This window comes from Salmo salar, chromosome ssa07 (genome assembly GCF_905237065.1).
Source record: "Salmo salar chromosome ssa07, Ssal_v3.1, whole genome shotgun sequence".
Taxonomy (NCBI): Eukaryota; Metazoa; Chordata; class Actinopteri; order Salmoniformes; family Salmonidae; genus Salmo; species Salmo salar.
Window position 1 is genome coordinate 57,393,372 of NC_059448.1, and position 22,361 is coordinate 57,415,732.

At 39.7% G+C, this 22,361-nt stretch overlaps 1 protein-coding gene across 1 annotated transcript in view; it reads left to right on the plus strand.

Moving 5' to 3' along the window:
• LOC106609796 (protein kinase C-binding protein NELL2) overlaps window positions 1–22,361 on the plus strand; it is a 118,285-nt gene that overhangs the window by 72,489 nt on the left and 23,435 nt on the right. The window contains exon 16 of the mRNA XM_045722361.1: window positions 16,021–16,161. Within this exon, the coding sequence (XP_045578317.1) occupies window positions 16,021–16,161 (141 nt within the window). The remainder of the gene's footprint in view (window positions 1–16,020; window positions 16,162–22,361) is intronic.

The following is a 22,361-nucleotide window of genomic DNA, read 5'->3' on the forward strand; positions in this document are numbered from 1 at the left end:
TGTGTGTGTGTGTGTGTGTGTGTGTGTGTGTGTGTGTGTGTGTGTGTGTGTGTGTGTGTGTGTGTGTGTGTGTGTGTGTGTGTGTTTGAGCTGGAGTGTGTTGTTTCGCCCGCTCATATTTTTCTCTGGGGAAATTAAAAGTGATCACAATCTCACTGTCTCTGTAAACAGAGTTTATCACTCAGAGAGAGAGAAGAGAGAGAGAGAGAAGAGAGAAGAGAGAGAGAGAGAAGAGAGAGAGAGAGAGAGAGAGACAGAGAGAGAGAGAGAGAGAGAGAGAGAGAGAGACAGAGAGCATATTGAATGGAGTCATTCCATTGCAGCCTGTGTGTGTTCCTGCCTGACTGTGTTATTATCCTAAGATCTATATTCTCCTGGCTTTATGATAATAATGTACATCATAACCCATTGGTCTCAGCAGATATTGCATCTCCAGGTGAAAAGGAACTGCTGTTATCTACACTATATGTGTTTATGATAAAAGCTTTGATTTGTGCCACAGAAAGTGAATATTTGTCAGTAATTGTATTTGTTCTGATATGGACGTAGGAGGAGGTTTGAATAGAAGAGGGTGAGGACATGTTATTTAATATGTTTCATATTCTTCTCTTTGTTACTGAAGAAGCTATCCTTTGCTATAGAGAACTGAAACCTAACAATGGTTTAGTTCTGCTTTGATATGTTATGCCTGCATCCATCCTTAATATGATCCTGTGTGTGGAACCCCCCTCTGAGAGGGGGTTCTTTCTGAGACCTTGCCTTGACAAGTTTGGATGGGAAACTTGGTGATGAAAACTAAACTCTGTGCATCTCAAGTTGTGATGTACTGATCTGATCCCTAAGTGAGTGAATAATAAAATCGTACCACTGTGAAGTTTTTCTGTATCAGGACAGCAATATACCCATCATGCAAATTTCTACAGCAAAATCCTGTATCATGTTTATTTCCCACTCCAGTAATCATAAGACACGGTTTCTCTCTCTGCGTTGAGAGGGATTGATTGATACACCACCGCTATTGGATCTAAGCCACTGTGACTGTTGATTATGCAAATGTTTTTCTCTGTGGATGGATGTACTCCCTTAGTTTCTAGTCAAGGATTTCCTTAATTTTGGGTCAGTCATAGTGGTCAGGTATTCTGCCACTGTGTACTCTCTGTTTAGGACCAAATAGCATTCTAGTTTGCTCTGTTTTTTTGCCAATTATTTCCAATGTATCCTGAAATTATCTTTTTGTTTTCTCATGATTTGGTTGGGTCTAATTGTGTTGCTGTCCTGGGGCTCTATGGGGTCTGTTTGTGTTTGTGAACAGAGCCCCAGGACCAACTTGCTTAGGGGAGTCTTCTCCAGGTTCATCTCTCTGTAGGTGATGGCTTTGTTATGGAAGGTTTGGGAATCGCTTCCTTTTAGGTGGTTGTAGAATTTAACGACTCTTTTCTGGATTTTGATAATTAGCGGGTATCGGTCTAATTCTGCTCTGCATGCATTATTTGGTGTTTTACGTTGTATACGGATAATTTTTTTGCAGAATTCTGCATGCAGAGTCTCAATTTGGTGTTTGGCCCATTTTGTGACCCCAGACCTCACAACCATAAAGGGCAATGGGTTCTATAACTGATTCAAGTATTTTTTGCCAGATCCTAATTGGTATGTTGAATTTTATGTTCCTTTTGATGGCATAGAAGGTCCTTCTTGCCTTGTCTCTCAGATCATTCACAGCTTTGTGGAAGTCTCTCTCTGTCTCTATTTCTCAGTTAGAGAGAATCCTAATGAGGTAATAAGATAATCCTCTCTTTGATAAGACTTCCTGTCACTACGTTTGTTATTTTTCGTCTCGGTAAAGCTCGTCTCGATAAAGTTTTGGGGGCAGGTTGAGTGGAGAGGGCGGTGGTGGGGGGAATGTTGTAAAGCATTACCCACAATCCTGTGAGTGTTGTGTCGCTTGTGACGCAGTCGGCAAACCTGCTGAGTTTCCCGAGTGACAGGTTGATGACACAACAAAGACATTTCTGACTTCAGACGTCACAATGCCAAGTTGCTGTCTTCAACAGTGATGGTGGTTGTTGCTGGAGAGACCGTGGTAGGAGTGAGTTAGTCAAGTAGTGAAGAGGAAGAGGGAGGAGAGAGGAGGGGAGAGGAGAAAGGAGAGAGGAAAGAAGAGAGGAGAGGAGGAGAGGAGGAGAGGAGGAGAGGAGAGGAAAGGAGAGGAGAGGAGTGGTTGAGGAGGAGAAAGGAGGGGAGAGGAGATGAGGAAAGGAGTGGAGTGGAGGAGGAGAGAGAAGAGGAGAGAGGAGAGGAGAGGAGTAGAGAAGAGAGAGGATAGGAGTAGAGAGGAGAGGAGAGGAGTAGAGAGCAGAGGAGAGGAGAGGAGAGGAGAGGAGAGGAGAGGAGAGGAGAGGAGAGGAGAGGAGAGGAGAGGAGAGGAGAGGAGAGGAGAGGAGAGGAGAGGAGAGGAGAGGAGAGGAGAGGAGAGGAGAGGAGAGAGGAGAGTAGGGAGGAGAGTAGAGAGGAGAGTAGGGAGGAGAGGAGGAGAGGAGTAGAGAGGAGAGGAGGAGAGGAGAGAAGAGGAGGAGAAGAGAGGAGGAGAGCAGTAGAGAGGAGAGGAGAGAAGAGGAGAAGAGAGGAGGAGAGGAGGAGAGCAGTAGAGAGGAGAGGACAGGAGAAGAGATGAGTGGTTGAGGAGGAGAGAGGAGAGGAGGGGAGGGAAGGGGTGGGGAGAGAAGACGAGAGGAGAGGAGGGGAGAGAAGATGATAGGAGTGGTTGAGGAGGAGAAAGGAGGGGAGAGGAGGAGAGGAGGAGAGGAGTAGGGAGGAGAGGAGAGGAGTGGAGTGGAGAGGACTGGAGGAAAGAGGAGAGGAGATACGGAGAGGGGAGGAGAGAGGAGAGGAGAGAAGAGGAGAGGAGGGGAGAATGCTGATTCTCTTTGAAAAGATGTTCCTGGGGTACATTAAAAAAGATGAATAATGAATGAATGAACAATCATCAAGTTTATTGCTTGACCCCAAATCATTTAATCTCTGTATCAAATATTTTATTTTATTTTCTACTATGCATTGTTCTTCCTGTTTTAAAGGAATGGGCTCTACATATTTATGATCCCTTGTCCCCAGCTAGCAGTCAGCCCAGATATTATAAATGGTAATTGCAGTTCACCTTTTCATTGAGGCTGCGTTTTGTGGGTCACAGTGTAAATTGCCTGCCATAACTTTGTTCTAACACAGTGTGCAGGCAGTCTGAATTGGTTCGCTTTCAAAGTAAAAGTCTGCTCTAAGCTCAGTCAACTTGATGTGCACGTGCGCACACATACGCACACGTACATACACACCCAGACATGCACACGCGCACACACACCCCACACGCACGCACACACACACACACAGTGACATATCCCTGACAAATGAGTCGCAGGGCTGCAGCGACAGACAGTCAGAGTGGTGATGTCCTGGGGACAGGCACACAGTAACTGTGTTCCAAATGGTACCCTATTCTACAGGGCTCTGGTTAATAGTAGTGCACTATGTAGGGAATAGGGGGCCATTTGGGATGAACTCGGTGACTACAAACCACAGTGATTTCCCAGTGGGCCTCATGAAGACCTGGTTCAACCAACAGTCACTTAAATGCTAACACATTCTCTGAGGAAGGAGGGAGAGAGGCATGGATACACATCTACACTATGTTATTCCACTGTTTACTTGTCCAGCTACTCAGCAGCATCCAGTTCATTTAACTTGTATAATATTCAGCAGGGAACTCTGTATACGTTGTCAATTAAATACACTTTCTATAAATGGTGATTTGATTTGATTTGAACTGTAGCTGTAGTTAAATGGTGATTTGATTTGAACTGTAGCTGTATAAAAATGGTAATTTGATTTGAACTGTAGCTGTAGTTAGATGGTAATTTGATTTGAACTGTAGCTGTAGTTAGATGATGATTTGATTTGAACTGTAGCTGTAGTTAGATGGTGATTTGATTTGAACTGTAGCTGTAGTTAGATGGTGATTTGATTTGATTTGAACTGTAGCTGTAGTTAGATGGTGAGTTGATTTGATTTGAACTGTAGCTGTAGTTCAATGGTGATTTGATTTGAACTGTAGCTGTAGTTAGATGGTGATTTGATTTGAACTGTAGCTGTATTTAAATGGTCATTTGATTTGAACTGTAGCTGTAGTTAGATGGTGATTTGATTTGAACTGTAGCTGTAGTTAGATGGTGATTTGATTTGAACTGTAGCTGTAGTTAGATGGTGATTTGATTTGATTTGAACTGTAGCTGTAGTTCAATGGTGATTTGATTTGAACTGTAGGTGTAGTTAGATGGTGATTTGATTTGATTTGAACTGTAGCTGTAGTTAGATGATGATTTGATTTGAACTGTAGCTGTAGTTAGATGGTGATTTGATTTGAACTGTAGCTGTAGTTAGATGGTGATTTGATTTTAACTGTAGATGTAGTTAGATGGCGATTTGATTTGATTTGAACTGTAGCTGTAGTTAGATGGTGATTTGATTTGAACTGTAGCTGTAGTTAGATGGTGATTTGATTTTAACTGTAGATGTAGTTAGATGGCGATTTGATTTGATTTGAACTGTAGCTGTAGTTAGATGGTGATTTGATTTGAACTGTAGCTGTAGTTAGATGGTGAGTTGATTTGATTTGAACTGTAGCTATAGTTAGATGGTGATTTGATTTGAACTGTAGCTGTAGTTAAATGGTAATTTGATTTGAACTGTAGCTGTAGTTAGATGGTGATTTGATTTGAACTGTAGCTATAGTTAGATGGTGATTTGATTTGAACTGTAGCTGTAGTTAAATGGTAATTTGATTTGAACTGTAGCTGTAGTTAGATGATGATTTGATTTGAACTGTAGCTGTAGCTGTAGTTAGATGGTGATTTGATTTGAACTGTAGCTGTAGTTAGATGGTGATTTGATTTGATTTGAACTGTAGCTGTAGTTAGATGGTGATTTGATTTGAACTGTAGCTGTAGTTAGATGGTGAGTTGATTTGATTTGAACTGTAGCTATAGTTAGATGGTGATTTGATTTGAACTGTAGCTGTAGTTAAATGGTAATTTGATTTGAACTGTAGCTGTAGTTAGATGGTGATTTGATTTGAACTGTAGCTATAGTTAGATGGTGATTTGATTTGAACTGTAGCTGTAGTTAAATGGTAATTTGATTTGAACTGTAGCTGTAGTTAGATGATGATTTGATTTGAACTGTAGCTGTAGTTAGATGGTGATTTGATTTGAACTGTAGCTGTAGTTAGATGGTGATTTGATTTGATTTGAACTGTAGCTGTAGTTAGATGGTGATTTGATTTGAACTGTAGCTGTAGTTAGATGGTGATTTGATTTGATTTGAACTGTAGCTGTAGTTAGATGGTGAGTTGATTTGATTTGAACTGTAGCTGTAGTTCAATAGTGATTTGATTTGAACTGTAGCTGTAGTTAGATGGTGATTTGATTTGATTTGAACTGTAGCTGTAGTTAGATGGTGATTTGATTTGATTTGAACTGTAGCTGTAGTTAGATGGTGATTTGATTTGATTTGAACTGTAGCTGTAGTTAGATGGTGAGTTGATTTGATTTGAACTGTAGCTGTAGTTCAATGGTGATTTGATTTGAACTGTAGCTGTAGTTAGATGGTGATTTGATTTGATTTGAACTGTAGCTGTAGTTAGATGGTGATTTGATTTGATTTGAACTGTAGCTGTAGTTAGATGGTGATTTGATTTGATTTGAACTGTAGCTGTAGTTAGATGGTGATTTGATTTGATTTGAACTGTAGCTGTAGTTAGATGGTGATTTGATTTGAACTGTAGCTGTAGTTAGATGGTGAGTTGATTTGATTTGAACTGTAGCTATAGTTAGATGGTGATTTGATTTGAACTGTAGCTGTAGTTAAATGGTAATTTGATTTGAACTGTAGCTGTAGTTAGATGGTGATTTGATTTGAACTGTAGCTATAGTTAGATGGTGATTTGATTTGAACTGTAGCTGTAGTTAAATGGTAATTTGATTTGAACTGTAGCTGTAGTTAGATGATGATTTGATTTGAACTGTAGCTGTAGTTAGATGGTGATTTGATTTGAACTGTAGCTGTAGTTAGATGGTGATTTGATTTGATTTGAACTGTAGCTGTAGTTAGATGGTGATTTGATTTGAACTGTAGCTGTAGTTAGATGGTGATTTGATTTGATTTGAACTGTAGCTGTAGTTAGATGGTGAGTTGATTTGATTTGAACTGTAGCTGTAGTTCAATAGTGATTTGATTTGAACTGTAGCTGTAGTTAGATGGTGATTTGATTTGATTTGAACTGTAGCTGTAGTTAGATGGTGATTTGATTTGATTTGAACTGTAGCTGTAGTTAGATGGTGATTTGATTTGATTTGAACTGTAGCTGTAGTTAGATGGTGAGTTGATTTGATTTGAACTGTAGCTGTAGTTAAATGGTAATTTGATTTGAACTGTAGCTGTAGTTAGATGGTGATTTGATTTGAACTGTAGCTATAGTTAGATGGTGATTTGATTTGAACTGTAGCTGTAGTTAAATGGTAATTTGATTTGAACTGTAGCTGTAGTTAGATGATGATTTGATTTGAACTGTAGCTGTAGCTGTAGTTAGATGGTGATTTGATTTGAACTGTAGCTGTAGTTAGATGGTGATTTGATTTGATTTGAACTGTAGCTGTAGTTAGATGGTGATTTGATTTGAACTGTAGCTGTAGTTAGATGGTGAGTTGATTTGATTTGAACTGTAGCTATAGTTAGATGGTGATTTGATTTGAACTGTAGCTGTAGTTAAATGGTAATTTGATTTGAACTGTAGCTGTAGTTAGATGGTGATTTGATTTGAACTGTAGCTATAGTTAGATGGTGATTTGATTTGAACTGTAGCTGTAGTTAAATGGTAATTTGATTTGAACTGTAGCTGTAGTTAGATGATGATTTGATTTGAACTGTAGCTGTAGTTAGATGGTGATTTGATTTGAACTGTAGCTGTAGTTAGATGGTGATTTGATTTGATTTGAACTGTAGCTGTAGTTAGATGGTGATTTGATTTGAACTGTAGCTGTAGTTAGATGGTGATTTGATTTGATTTGAACTGTAGCTGTAGTTAGATGGTGAGTTGATTTGATTTGAACTGTAGCTGTAGTTCAATAGTGATTTGATTTGAACTGTAGCTGTAGTTAGATGGTGATTTGATTTGATTTGAACTGTAGCTGTAGTTAGATGGTGATTTGATTTGATTTGAACTGTAGCTGTAGTTAGATGGTGATTTGATTTGATTTGAACTGTAGCTGTAGTTAGATGGTGAGTTGATTTGATTTGAACTGTAGCTGTAGTTCAATGGTGATTTGATTTGAACTGTAGCTGTAGTTAGATGGTGATTTGATTTGATTTGAACTGTAGCTGTAGTTAGATGGTGATTTGATTTGATTTGAACTGTAGCTGTAGTTAGATGGTGATTTGATTTGATTTGAACTGTAGCTGTAGTTAGATGGTGATTTGATTTGATTTGAACTGTAGCTGTAGTTAGATGGTGATTTGATTTGAACTGTAGCTGTAGTTAGATGGTGAGTTGATTTGATTTGAACTGTAGCTATAGTTAGATGGTGATTTGATTTGAACTGTAGCTGTAGTTAAATGGTAATTTGATTTGAACTGTAGCTGTAGTTAGATGGTGATTTGATTTGAACTGTAGCTATAGTTAGATGGTGATTTGATTTGAACTGTAGCTGTAGTTAAATGGTAATTTGATTTGAACTGTAGCTGTAGTTAGATGATGATTTGATTTGAACTGTAGCTGTAGTTAGATGGTGATTTGATTTGAACTGTAGCTGTAGTTAGATGGTGATTTGATTTGATTTGAACTGTAGCTGTAGTTAGATGGTGATTTGATTTGAACTGTAGCTGTAGTTAGATGGTGATTTGATTTGATTTGAACTGTAGCTGTAGTTAGATGGTGATTTGATTTGATTTGAACTGTAGCTGTAGTTCGATAGTGATTTGATTTGAGACTGTAGCTGTAGTTAGATGGTGATTTGATTTGATTTGAACTGTAGCTGTAGTTAGATGGTGATTTGATTTGATTTGAACTGTAGCTGTAGTTAGATGGTGATTTGATTTGATTTGAACTGTAGCTATAGTTAGATGGTGATTTGATTTGATTTGAACTGTAGCTGTAGTTAGATGGTGATTTGATTTGAACTGTAGCTGTAGTTAGATGGTGATTATTTGATTTGAACTGTAGCTATAGTTAGATGGTGATTTGATTTGAACTGTAGCTGTAGTTAAATGGTAATTTGATTTGAACTGTAGCTGTAGTTAGATGGTGATTTGATTTGAACTGTAGCTGTAGTTAGATGGTGATTTGATTTGAACTGTAGCTGTAGTTAGATGGTGATTTGATTTGATTTGAACTGTAGCTGTAGTTAGATGGTGATTTGATTTGAACTGTAGCTGTAGTTAGATGGTGATTTGATTTGATTTGAACTGTAGCTGTAGTTAGATGGTGATTTGATTTGATTTGAACTGTAGCTGTAGTTCGATAGTGATTTGATTTGAACTGTAGCTGTAGTTAGATGGTGATTTGATTTGATTTGAACTGTAGCTGTAGTTAGATGGTGATTTGATTTGATTTGAACTGTAGCTGTAGTTAGATGGTGATTTGATTTGATTTGAACTGTAGCTGTAGTTAGATGGTGAGTTGATTTGATTTGAACTGTAGCTGTAGTTCAATGGTGATTTGATTTGAACTGTAGCTGTAGTTAGATGGTGATTTGATTTGATTTGAACTGTAGCTGTAGTTAGATGGTGATTTGATTTGATTTGAACTGTAGCTGTAGTTAGATGGTGATTTGATTTGATTTGAACTGTAGCTGTAGTTAGATGGTGATTTGATTTGATTTGAACTGTAGCTGTAGTTAGATGGTGATTTGATTTGAACTGTAGCTGTAGTTAGATGGTGAGTTGATTTGATTTGAACTGTAGCTATAGTTAGATGGTGATTTGATTTGAACTGTAGCTGTAGTTAAATGGTAATTTGATTTGAACTGTAGCTGTAGTTAGATGGTGATTTGATTTGAACTGTAGCTATAGTTAGATGGTGATTTGATTTGAACTGTAGCTGTAGTTAAATGGTAATTTGATTTGAACTGTAGCTGTAGTTAGATGATGATTTGATTTGAACTGTAGCTGTAGTTAGATGGTGATTTGATTTGAACTGTAGCTGTAGTTAGATGGTGATTTGATTTGATTTGAACTGTAGCTGTAGTTAGATGGTGATTTGATTTGAACTGTAGCTGTAGTTAGATGGTGATTTGATTTGATTTGAACTGTAGCTGTAGTTAGATGGTGAGTTGATTTGATTTGAACTGTAGCTGTAGTTCAATAGTGATTTGATTTGAACTGTAGCTGTAGTTAGATGGTGATTTGATTTGATTTGAACTGTAGCTGTAGTTAGATGGTGATTTGATTTGATTTGAACTGTAGCTGTAGTTAGATGGTGATTTGATTTGATTTGAACTGTAGCTGTAGTTAGATGGTGAGTTGATTTGATTTGAACTGTAGCTGTAGTTAAATGGTAATTTGATTTGAACTGTAGCTGTAGTTAGATGGTGATTTGATTTGAACTGTAGCTATAGTTAGATGGTGATTTGATTTGAACTGTAGCTGTAGTTAAATGGTAATTTGATTTGAACTGTAGCTGTAGTTAGATGATGATTTGATTTGAACTGTAGCTGTAGCTGTAGTTAGATGGTGATTTGATTTGAACTGTAGCTGTAGTTAGATGGTGATTTGATTTGATTTGAACTGTAGCTGTAGTTAGATGGTGATTTGATTTGAACTGTAGCTGTAGTTAGATGGTGAGTTGATTTGATTTGAACTGTAGCTATAGTTAGATGGTGATTTGATTTGAACTGTAGCTGTAGTTAAATGGTAATTTGATTTGAACTGTAGCTGTAGTTAGATGGTGATTTGATTTGAACTGTAGCTATAGTTAGATGGTGATTTGATTTGAACTGTAGCTGTAGTTAAATGGTAATTTGATTTGAACTGTAGCTGTAGTTAGATGATGATTTGATTTGAACTGTAGCTGTAGTTAGATGGTGATTTGATTTGAACTGTAGCTGTAGTTAGATGGTGATTTGATTTGATTTGAACTGTAGCTGTAGTTAGATGGTGATTTGATTTGAACTGTAGCTGTAGTTAGATGGTGATTTGATTTGATTTGAACTGTAGCTGTAGTTAGATGGTGAGTTGATTTGATTTGAACTGTAGCTGTAGTTCAATAGTGATTTGATTTGAACTGTAGCTGTAGTTAGATGGTGATTTGATTTGATTTGAACTGTAGCTGTAGTTAGATGGTGATTTGATTTGATTTGAACTGTAGCTGTAGTTAGATGGTGATTTGATTTGATTTGAACTGTAGCTGTAGTTAGATGGTGAGTTGATTTGATTTGAACTGTAGCTGTAGTTCGATGGTGATTTGATTTGAACTGTAGCTGTAGTTAGATGGTGATTTGATTTGATTTGAACTGTAGCTGTAGTTAGATGGTGATTTGATTTGATTTGAACTGTAGCTGTAGTTAGATGGTGATTTGATTTGATTTGAACTGTAGCTGTAGTTAGATGGTGATTTGATTTGATTTGAACTGTAGCTGTAGTTAGATGGTGATTTGATTTGAACTGTAGCTGTAGTTAGATGGTGAGTTGATTTGATTTGAACTGTAGCTATAGTTAGATGGTGATTTGATTTGAACTGTAGCTGTAGTTAAATGGTAATTTGATTTGAACTGTAGCTGTAGTTAGATGGTGATTTGATTTGAACTGTAGCTATAGTTAGATGGTGATTTGATTTGAACTGTAGCTGTAGTTAAATGGTAATTTGATTTGAACTGTAGCTGTAGTTAGATGATGATTTGATTTGAACTGTAGCTGTAGTTAGATGGTGATTTGATTTGAACTGTAGCTGTAGTTAGATGGTGATTTGATTTGATTTGAACTGTAGCTGTAGTTAGATGGTGATTTGATTTGAGACTGTAGCTGTAGTTAGATGGTGATTTGATTTGATTTGAACTGTAGCTGTAGTTAGATGGTGAGTTGATTTGATTTGAACTGTAGCTGTAGTTCAATGGTGATTTGATTTGAACTGTAGCTGTAGTTAGATGGTGATTTGATTTGATTTGAACTGTAGCTGTAGTTAGATGGTGATTTGATTTGATTTGAACTGTAGCTGTAGTTAGATGGTGATTTGATTTGATTTGAACTGTAGCTGTAGTTAGATGGTGATTTGATTTGATTTGAACTGTAGCTGTAGTTAGATGGTGATTTGATTTGAACTGTAGCTGTAGTTAGATGGTGAGTTGATTTGATTTGAACTGTAGCTATAGTTAGATGGTGATTTGATTTGAACTGTAGCTGTAGTTAAATGGTAATTTGATTTGAACTGTAGCTGTAGTTAGATGGTGATTTGATTTGAACTGTAGCTATAGTTAGATGGTGATTTGATTTGAACTGTAGCTGTAGTTAAATGGTAATTTGATTTGAACTGTAGCTGTAGTTAGATGATGATTTGATTTGAACTGTAGCTGTAGTTAGATGGTGATTTGATTTGAACTGTAGCTGTAGTTAGATGGTGATTTGATTTGATTTGAACTGTAGCTGTAGTTAGATGGTGATTTGATTTGAACTGTAGCTGTAGTTAGATGGTGATTTGATTTGATTTGAACTGTAGCTGTAGTTAGATGGTGAGTTGATTTGATTTGAACTGTAGCTGTAGTTCAATAGTGATTTGATTTGAACTGTAGCTGTAGTTAGATGGTGATTTGATTTGATTTGAACTGTAGCTGTAGTTAGATGGTGATTTGATTTGATTTGAACTGTAGCTGTAGTTAGATGGTGATTTGATTTGATTTGAACTGTAGCTGTAGTTAGATGGTGAGTTGATTTGATTTGAACTGTAGCTGTAGTTAAATGGTAATTTGATTTGAACTGTAGCTGTAGTTAGATGGTGATTTGATTTGAACTGTAGCTATAGTTAGATGGTGATTTGATTTGAACTGTAGCTGTAGTTAAATGGTAATTTGATTTGAACTGTAGCTGTAGTTAGATGATGATTTGATTTGAACTGTAGCTGTAGCTGTAGTTAGATGGTGATTTGATTTGAACTGTAGCTGTAGTTAGATGGTGATTTGATTTGATTTGAACTGTAGCTGTAGTTAGATGGTGATTTGATTTGAACTGTAGCTGTAGTTAGATGGTGAGTTGATTTGATTTGAACTGTAGCTATAGTTAGATGGTGATTTGATTTGAACTGTAGCTGTAGTTAAATGGTAATTTGATTTGAACTGTAGCTGTAGTTAGATGGTGATTTGATTTGAACTGTAGCTATAGTTAGATGGTGATTTGATTTGAACTGTAGCTGTAGTTAAATGGTAATTTGATTTGAACTGTAGCTGTAGTTAGATGATGATTTGATTTGAACTGTAGCTGTAGTTAGATGGTGATTTGATTTGAACTGTAGCTGTAGTTAGATGGTGATTTGATTTGATTTGAACTGTAGCTGTAGTTAGATGGTGATTTGATTTGAACTGTAGCTGTAGTTAGATGGTGATTTGATTTGATTTGAACTGTAGCTGTAGTTAGATGGTGAGTTGATTTGATTTGAACTGTAGCTGTAGTTCAATAGTGATTTGATTTGAACTGTAGCTGTAGTTAGATGGTGATTTGATTTGATTTGAACTGTAGCTGTAGTTAGATGGTGATTTGATTTGATTTGAACTGTAGCTGTAGTTAGATGGTGATTTGATTTGATTTGAACTGTAGCTGTAGTTAGATGGTGAGTTGATTTGATTTGAACTGTAGCTGTAGTTCAATGGTGATTTGATTTGAACTGTAGCTGTAGTTAGATGGTGATTTGATTTGATTTGAACTGTAGCTGTAGTTAGATGGTGATTTGATTTGATTTGAACTGTAGCTGTAGTTAGATGGTGATTTGATTTGATTTGAACTGTAGCTGTAGTTAGATGGTGATTTGATTTGATTTGAACTGTAGCTGTAGTTAGATGGTGATTTGATTTGAACTGTAGCTGTAGTTAGATGGTGAGTTGATTTGATTTGAACTGTAGCTATAGTTAGATGGTGATTTGATTTGAACTGTAGCTGTAGTTAAATGGTAATTTGATTTGAACTGTAGCTGTAGTTAGATGGTGATTTGATTTGAACTGTAGCTATAGTTAGATGGTGATTTGATTTGAACTGTAGCTGTAGTTAAATGGTAATTTGATTTGAACTGTAGCTGTAGTTAGATGATGATTTGATTTGAACTGTAGCTGTAGTTAGATGGTGATTTGATTTGAACTGTAGCTGTAGTTAGATGGTGATTTGATTTGATTTGAACTGTAGCTGTAGTTAGATGGTGATTTGATTTGAACTGTAGCTGTAGTTAGATGGTGATTTGATTTGATTTGAACTGTAGCTGTAGTTAGATGGTGAGTTGATTTGATTTGAACTGTAGCTGTAGTTCAATAGTGATTTGATTTGAACTGTAGCTGTAGTTAGATGGTGATTTGATTTGATTTGAACTGTAGCTGTAGTTAGATGGTGATTTGATTTGATTTGAACTGTAGCTGTAGTTAGATGGTGATTTGATTTGATTTGAACTGTAGCTGTAGTTAGATGGTGAGTTGATTTGATTTGAACTGTAGCTGTAGTTCAATGGTGATTTGATTTGAACTGTAGCTGTAGTTAGATGGTGATTTGATTTGATTTGAACTGTAGCTGTAGTTAGATGGTGATTTGATTTGATTTGAACTGTAGCTGTAGTTAGATGGTGATTTGATTTGATTTGAACTGTAGCTGTAGTTAGATGGTGATTTGATTTGATTTGAACTGTAGCTGTAGTTAGATGGTGATTTGATTTGAACTGTAGCTGTAGTTAGATGGTGATTTGATTTGATTTGAACTGTAGCTGTAGTTCGATGGTGATTTGATTTGAACTGTAGCTGTAGTTAGATGGTGATTTGATTTGAATTGTAGCTGTAGTTAGATGGTGATTTGATTTGAACTGTAGCTGTAGTTAGATGGTGATTTGATTTGATTTGAACTGTAGCTGTAGTTAGATGATGATTTGATTTGAACTGTAGCTGTAGTTAGATGGTGATTTGATTTGAACTGTAGATATAGTTAGATGGTGATTTGATTTGAACTGTAGCTGTAGTTAGATGGTGATTTGATTTGATTTGAACTGTAGCTGTAGTTAGATGGTGATTTGATTTGAACTGTAGATATAGTTAGATGGCGATTTGATTTGATTTGAACTGTAGCTGTAGTTAGATGGTGATTTGATTTGATTTGAACTCTAGCTGTAGTTAGATGATGATTTGATTTGAATTGTAGCTGTAGTTAGATGGTGATTTGATTTGATTTGAACTGTAGCTGTAGTTAGATGGTGATTTGATTTGAACTGTAGCTGTAGCTGTAGCTGTAGTTAGATGCTTGAACAAATAGAATAAGTATCTCTACCTCCTTGTAAGCAGTCTGCAGCTTGTTTCTCAGTCTTCCACTTTGACCTTCTGGGACAATGGAAACAACTCCCAGCACCACACACAGACACTACCTTTGAATACCACACAACCATTCAGCAGAGCCTTTCACAAAATCAAGGTCTTCTGAGCATTCAATGTTCTCTCCTCTCTCTCTCTCTTTCTCTCTCTCAGTTCTCTCTCCTCCCCCTCTCTCTCTCAGTTCTCTCTCCTCTCTCTCAATCCTCCCCTCTCCCTTCTTTAATCCTCTGTTCTGAAGAGGACGAAGCACGTGTCTTTAGACTGACCTTGGCAGGCAGGTAAAGTAAGGGAGCGTGGGGTTAAACACTAATGTAAATGCAGGACCTATAGAAGGAACTCTGAGCATCCACAACTAGACCTGAACTCATGACCTCGCTGAGCTGTCACTCAAATAGACAGGGATACAAATCCCTTCTTTCTACCTCGCCCTCTCTCTCTCTCTCTCTCTTGCTCTCTCTCCATTTCTCTTTCTCTTTCTCTTGCTTTCTCATTTTCTTTCTCTCTCTCTCTCCTCTCTCCACTATCTCTCCCTGCTGTTTCTCATTGCATCTCAATGAGCTCTTAGTGTCTACTATTACTAAAATAAGGCGTGCCTACGGTAGCAGTGTGACAGAGGTAGAACAATTTAATATAGCTTACTATATTTCAAATGACACCTAATTGGACATGCTCTCATGTAGTTTACAGCCAGAGGAGTGAATCAATGGTCTGGCCTTCATGATTATTAAACAGGGTTGAATGACATGAGATCTCGCTCTGGTTGAAGGTGATTGTCTCCCTCAGTGTAACACAGTGATGGATTTGACTGAGCTCCATGACTCCTGATACTATATGATCCAAGCCTTCATTATGCCAATGGCTTTGCTCAATGGCCAGTGAGATGATCCTCCATCTCCTACGGATCACAGGCGGCTGGTGGCACCCAAATTGGGAGGACGTGCTCATAGTAACGTCTGGAACGGAATTAATGAAATGATAACAAACACATCAAACACCTCGTTTCCATTTTATTTGATACCATTCCCTTCACTTCATTCCAGCCATTATTGTGAGCCGTTCTCCCCTCACCAGCCACCCCACCAGCCACCTCACCAGCCACCCCACCAGCCACCCCACCAACCACCCCACCAGCCACCTGTGCCGTGGATATAGCAGACAATTGACCCATACACTGATTCCATCGTGATTGCATTGTAAAGGGGATAATGGGCCTCTGAAAGGGCTTAGTGTTTGATGTTTTAAACAGTAATGGGAATAAAACCCATCCTCGGGATGGGCCACTGCTACTATAACAGAAGCCTGGCTTTGTAGTTGACATTTGCATACCTCAAATGCAAAGATGAATGCATTAGGTCCAGCTGTGTTTAACAAGCCTGAAACTGAAACATCTGTGTGAGCGGGGTGTGTGTTTGTGTTTGTGTCTGTGTGTGTGTCTCACCAGACATTGATGAGTGTACCGATGGCTTCATGGAGTGTGACAGCAGAGCCATCTGTGTTAACCTGCCTGGCTGGTACCACTGTGAGTGTCGGGACGGCTACCATGACAACGGGATGTTCTCAGCCAATGGGGAGTCCTGTGAAGGTAAGTTGGGGGTCTAGACTCACCTGTATGAGCACAGTACTGGTATGCACAAGGATCTTAGGTCCTGGAATTATTATATAAACACATATCTCACCCATTACTATTTTCCCTATGGAATTCAACTGTATTTGTTTGTTGACTGCATACACTAACCTATAGTCTGTCTGTCCCTCCTCCTTCATATACTAACCTATAGTCTGTCTGTCCCTCCTCCTTCATATACTAACCTATAGTCTGTCTGTCCCTCCTCCTTCATATACTAACCTATAGTCTGTCTGTCCCTCCTCCTTCATATACTAACCTATAGTCTGTCTGTCCCTCCTCCTTCATACACTAACCTATAGTCTGTCTGTCCCTCCTCCTTCATATACTAACCTATAGTCTGTCTGTCCCTCCTCCTTCATATACTAAACTGTAGTCTGTCTGTCCCTCCTCCTTCATATACTAACCTATAGTCTGTCTGTCCCTCCTCCTTCATATACTAACCTGTAGTCTGTCTGTCCCTCCTCCTACATATACTAACCTATAGTCTGTCTGTCCCTCCTCCTTCATATACTAACCTGTAGTCTGTCTGTCCCTCCTCCTTCATATACTAACCTATAGTCTGTCTGTCCCTCCTCCTTCATACACTAACCTATAGTCTGTCTGTCCCTCCTCCTTCATATACTAACCTGTAGTCTGTCTGTCCCTCCTCCTTCATATACTAACCTGTAGTCTGTCTGTCCCTCCTCCTTCATATACTAACCTATAGTCTGTCTGTCCCTCCTTCATACACTAACCTATAGTCTGTCTGTCCCTCCTTCATATACTAACCTGTAGTCTGTCTGTCCCTCCTCCTTCATATACTAACCTGTAGTCTGTCTGTCCCTCCTCCTTCATACACTAACCTATAGTCTGTCTGTCCCTCCTCCTTCATATACTAACCTATAGTCTGTCTGTCCCTCCTCCTTCATATACTAACCTATAGTCTGTCTGTCCCTCCTCCTTCATATACTAACCTGTAGTCTGTCTGTCCCTCCTCCTTCATATACTAACCTGTAGTCTGTCTGTCCCTCCTCCTTCATATACTAACCTGTAGTCTGTCTGTCCCTCCTCCTTCATACACTAACCTGTAGTCTGTCTGTCCCTCCTCCTTCATACACTAACCTGTAGTCTGTCTGTCCCTCCTCCTTCATATACTAACCTATAGTCTGTCTGTCCCTCCTCCTTCATACACTAACCTGTAGTCTGTCTGTCCCTCCTCCTTCATATACTAACCTATAGTCTGTCTGTCCCTCCTCCTTCATACACTAACCTGTAGTCTGTCTGTCCCTCCTCCTTCATACACTAACCTATAGTCTGTCTGTCCCTCCTCCTTCATATACTAACCTATAGTCTGTCTGTCCCTCCTCCTTCATATACTAACCTGTAGTCTGTCTGTCCCTCCTCCTTCATATACTAACCTATAGTCTGTCTGTCCCTCCTCCTTCATACACTAACCTATAGTCTGTCTGTCCCTCCTCCTTCATATACTAACCTGTAGTCTGTCTGTCCCTCCTCCTTCATACACTAACCTATAGTCTGTCTGTCCCTCCTCCTTCATATACTAACCTGTAGTCTGTCTGTCCCTCCTCCTTCATATACTAACCTGTAGTCTGTCTGTCCCTCCTCCTTCATATACTAACCTGTAGTCTGTCTGTCCCTCCTCCTTCATATACTAACCTGTAGTCTGTCTGTCCCTCCTCCTTCATACACTAACCTGTAGTCTGTCTGTCCCTCCTCCTTCATACACTAACCTGTAGTCTGTCTGTCCCTCCTCCTTCATATACTAACCTATAGTCTGTCTGTCCCTCCTCCTTCATACACTAACCTGTAGTCTGTCTGTCCCTCCTCCTTCATATACTAACCTATAGTCTGTCTGTCCCTCCTCCTTCATATACTAACCTGTAGTCTGTCTGTCCCTCCTCCTTCATATACTAACCTGTAGTCTGTCTGTCCCTCCTCCTTCATATACTAACCTGTAGTCTGTCTGTCCCTCCTCCTTCATACACTAACCTGTAGTCTGTCTGTCCCTCCTCCTTCATACACTAACCTGTAGTCTGTCTGTCCCTCCTCCTTCATATACTAACCTATAGTCTGTCTGTCCCTCCTCCTTCATACACTAACCTGTAGTCTGTCTGTCCCTCCTCCTTCATATACTAACCTATAGTCTGTCTGTCCCTCCTCCTTCATACACTAACCTGTAGTCTGTCTGTCCCTCCTCCTTCATACACTAACCTATAGTCTGTCTGTCCCTCCTCCTTCATATACTAACCTATAGTCTGTCTGTCCCTCCTCCTTCATATACTAACCTGTAGTCTGTCTGTCCCTCCTCCTTCATATACTAACCTATAGTCTGTCTGTCCCTCCTCCTTCATACACTAACCTATAGTCTGTCTGTCCCTCCTCCTTCATATACTAACCTGTAGTCTGTCTGTCCCTCCTCCTTCATACACTAACCTATAGTCTGTCTGTCCCTCCTCCTTCATATACTAACCTGTAGTCTGTCTGTCCCTCCTCCTTCATATACTAACCTGTAGTCTGTCTGTCCCTCCTCCTTCATATACTAACCTGTAGTCTGTCTGTCCCTCCTCCTTCATATACTAACCTGTAGTCTGTCTGTCCCTCCTCCTTCATACACTAACCTGTAGTCTGTCTGTCCCTCCTCCTTCATACACTAACCTGTAGTCTGTCTGTCCCTCCTCCTTCATATACTAACCTATAGTCTGTCTGTCCCTCCTCCTTCATACACTAACCTGTAGTCTGTCTGTCCCTCCTCCTTCATATACTAACCTATAGTCTGTCTGTCCCTCCTCCTTCATATACTAACCTGTAGTCTGTCTGTCCCTCCTCCTTCATATACTAACCTGTAGTCTGTCTGTCCCTCCTCCTTCATATACTAACCTGTAGTCTGTCTGTCCCTCCTCCTTCATACACTAACCTGTAGTCTGTCTGTCCCTCCTCCTTCATACACTAACCTGTAGTCTGTCTGTCCCTCCTCCTTCATATACTAACCTATAGTCTGTCTGTCCCTCCTCCTTCATACACTAACCTGTAGTCTGTCTGTCCCTCCTCCTTCATATACTAACCTATAGTCTGTCTGTCCCTCCTCCTTCATACACTAACCTGTAGTCTGTCTGTCCCTCCTCCTTCATACACTAACCTATAGTCTGTCTGTCCCTCCTCCTTCATATACTAACCTATAGTCTGTCTGTCCCTCCTCCTTCATATACTAACCTGTAGTCTGTCTGTCCCTCCTCCTTCATATACTAACCTATAGTCTGTCTGTCCCTCCTCCTTCATACACTAACCTATAGTCTGTCTGTCCCTCCTCCTTCATATACTAACCTGTAGTCTGTCTGTCCCTCCTCCTTCATATACTAACCTATAGTCTGTCTGTCCCTCCTCCTTCATATACTAACCTGTAGTCTGTCTGTCCCTCCTCCTTCATATACTAACCTGTAGTCTGTCTGTCCCTCCTCCTTCATACACTAACCTGTAGTCTGTCTGTCCCTCCTCCTTCATATACTAACCTGTAGTCAGTCTGTCCCTCCTCCTTCATATACTAACCTGTAGTCTGTCTGTCCCTCCTCCTTCATACACTAACCTGTAGTCTGTCTGTCCCTCCTCCTTCATACACTAACCTGTAGTCTGTCTGTCCCTCCTCCTTCATATACTAACCTATAGTCTGTCTGTCCCTCATCCTTCATATACTAACCTATAGTCTGTCTGTCCCTCCTCCTTCATATACTAACCTATAGTCTGTCTGTCCCTCCTCCTTCATATACTAACCTATAGTCTGTCTGTCCCTCCTCCTTCATATACTAACCTATAGTCTGTCTGTCCCTCCTCCTTCATATACTAACCTGTAGTCTGTCTGTCCCTCCTCCTTCATATACTAACCTATAGTCTGTCTGTCCCTCCTCCTTCATATACTAACCTATAGTCTGTCTGTCCCTCCTCCTTCATATACTAACCTATAGTCTGTCTGTCCCTCCTCCTTCATATACTAACCTATAGTCTGTCTGTCCCTCCTCCTTCATACACTAACCTATAGTCTGTCTGTCCCTCCTCCTTCATATACTAACCTGTAGTCTGTCTGTCCCTCCTCCTTCATATACTAACCTATAGTCTGTCTATCCCTCCTCCTTCATATACTAACCTATAGTCTGTCTGTCCCTCCTCCTTCATATACTAACCTATAGTCTGTCTGTCCCTCCTCCTTCATATACTAACCTATAGTCTGTCTGTCCCTCCTCCTTCATATACTAACCTGTAGTCTGTCTGTCCCTCCTCCTTCATACACTAACCTATAGTCTGTCTGTCCCTCCTCCTTCATATACTAACCTGTAGTCTGTCTGTCCCTCCTCCTTCATACACTAACCTGTAGTCTGTCTGTCCCTCCTCCTTCATATACTCACCTGTAGTCTGTCTGTCCCTCCTCCTTCATATACTAACCTATAGTCTGTCTGTCCCTCCTCCTTCATATACTAACCTATAGTCTGTCTGTCCCTCCTCCTTCATATACTAACCTATAGTCTGTCTGTCCCTCCTCCTTCATATACTAACCTATAGTCTGTCTGTCCCTCCTCCTTCATACACTAACCTGTAGTCTGTCTGTCCCTCCTCCTTCATATACTAACCTATAGTCTGTCTGTCCCTCCTCCTTCATATACTAACCTGTAGTCTGTCTGTCCCTCCTCCTTCATATACTAACCTGTAGTCTGTCTGTCCCTCCTCCTTCATATACTAACCGATAGTCTGTCTGTCCCTCCTCCTTCATATACTAACCTATAGTCTGTCTGTCCCACCTCCTTCATATACTAACCTATAGTCTGTCTGTCCCTCCTCCTTCATACACTAACCTGTAGTCTGTCTGTCCCTCCTCCTTCATATACTAACCTGTAGTCTGTCTGTCCCTCCTCCTTCATACACTAACCTATAGTCTGTCTGTCCCTCCTCCTTCATATACTAACCTATAGTCTGTCTGTCCCTCCTCCTTCATATACTAACCTATAGTCTGTCTGTCCCTCCTCCTTCATACACTAACCTGTAGTCTGTCTGTCCCACCTCCTTCATATACTAACCTGTAGTCTGTCTGTCCCTCCTCCTTCATACACTAACCTATAGTCTGTCTGTCCGTCCTTCATATACTAACCTATAGTCTGTCTGTCCCTCCTCCTTCATATACTAACCTATAGTCTGTCTGTCCCTCCTCCTTCATACACTAACCTGTAGTCTGTCTGTCCCTCCTCCTTCATATACTAACCTATAGTCTGTCTGTCCCTCCTCCTTCATACACTAACCTATAGTCTGTCTGTCCCTCCTCCTTCATACACTAACCTGTAGTCTGTCTGTCCCTCCTCCTTCATATACTAACCTATAGTCTGTCTGTCCCTCCTCCTTCATATACTAACCTATAGTCTGTCTGTCCCTCCTCCTTAATACACTAACCTGTAGTCTCTCTGTCCCTCCTTCATACACTAACCTATAGTCTGTCTGTCCCTCCTTCATATACTAACCTATAGTCTGTCTGTCCGTCCTTCATATACTAACCTATAGTCTGTCTGTCCCTCCTCCTTCATATACTAACCTATAGTCTGTCTGTCCCTCCTCCTTCATACACTAACCTGTAGTCTGTCTGTCCCTCCTCCTTCATATACTAACCTGTAGTCTGTCTGTCCCTCCTCCTTCATATACTAACCTATAGTCTGTCTGTCCCTCCTCCTTCATATACTAACCTGTAGTCTGTCTGTCCCTCCTCCTTCATATACTAACCTATAGTCTGTCTGTCCCTCCTCCTTCATATACTAACCTATAGTCTGTCTGTCCCTCCTCCTTCATATACTAACCTATAGTCTGTCTGTCCCTCCTCCTTCATATACTAACCTATAGTCTGTCTGTCCCTCCTCCTTCATATACTAACCTATAGTCTGTCTGTCCCTCCTCCTTAATACACTAACCTATAGTCTGTCTGTCCCTCCTCCTTCATACACTAACCTGTAGTCTGTCTGTCCCTCCTCCTTCATATACTAACCTATAGTCTGTCTGTCCCTCCTCCTTCATATACTAACCTATAGTCTGTCTGTCCCTCCTCCTTCATATACTAACCTGTAGTCTGTCTGTCCCTCCTTCATATACTAACCTATAGTCTGTCTGTCCCTCCTCCTTCATATACTAAC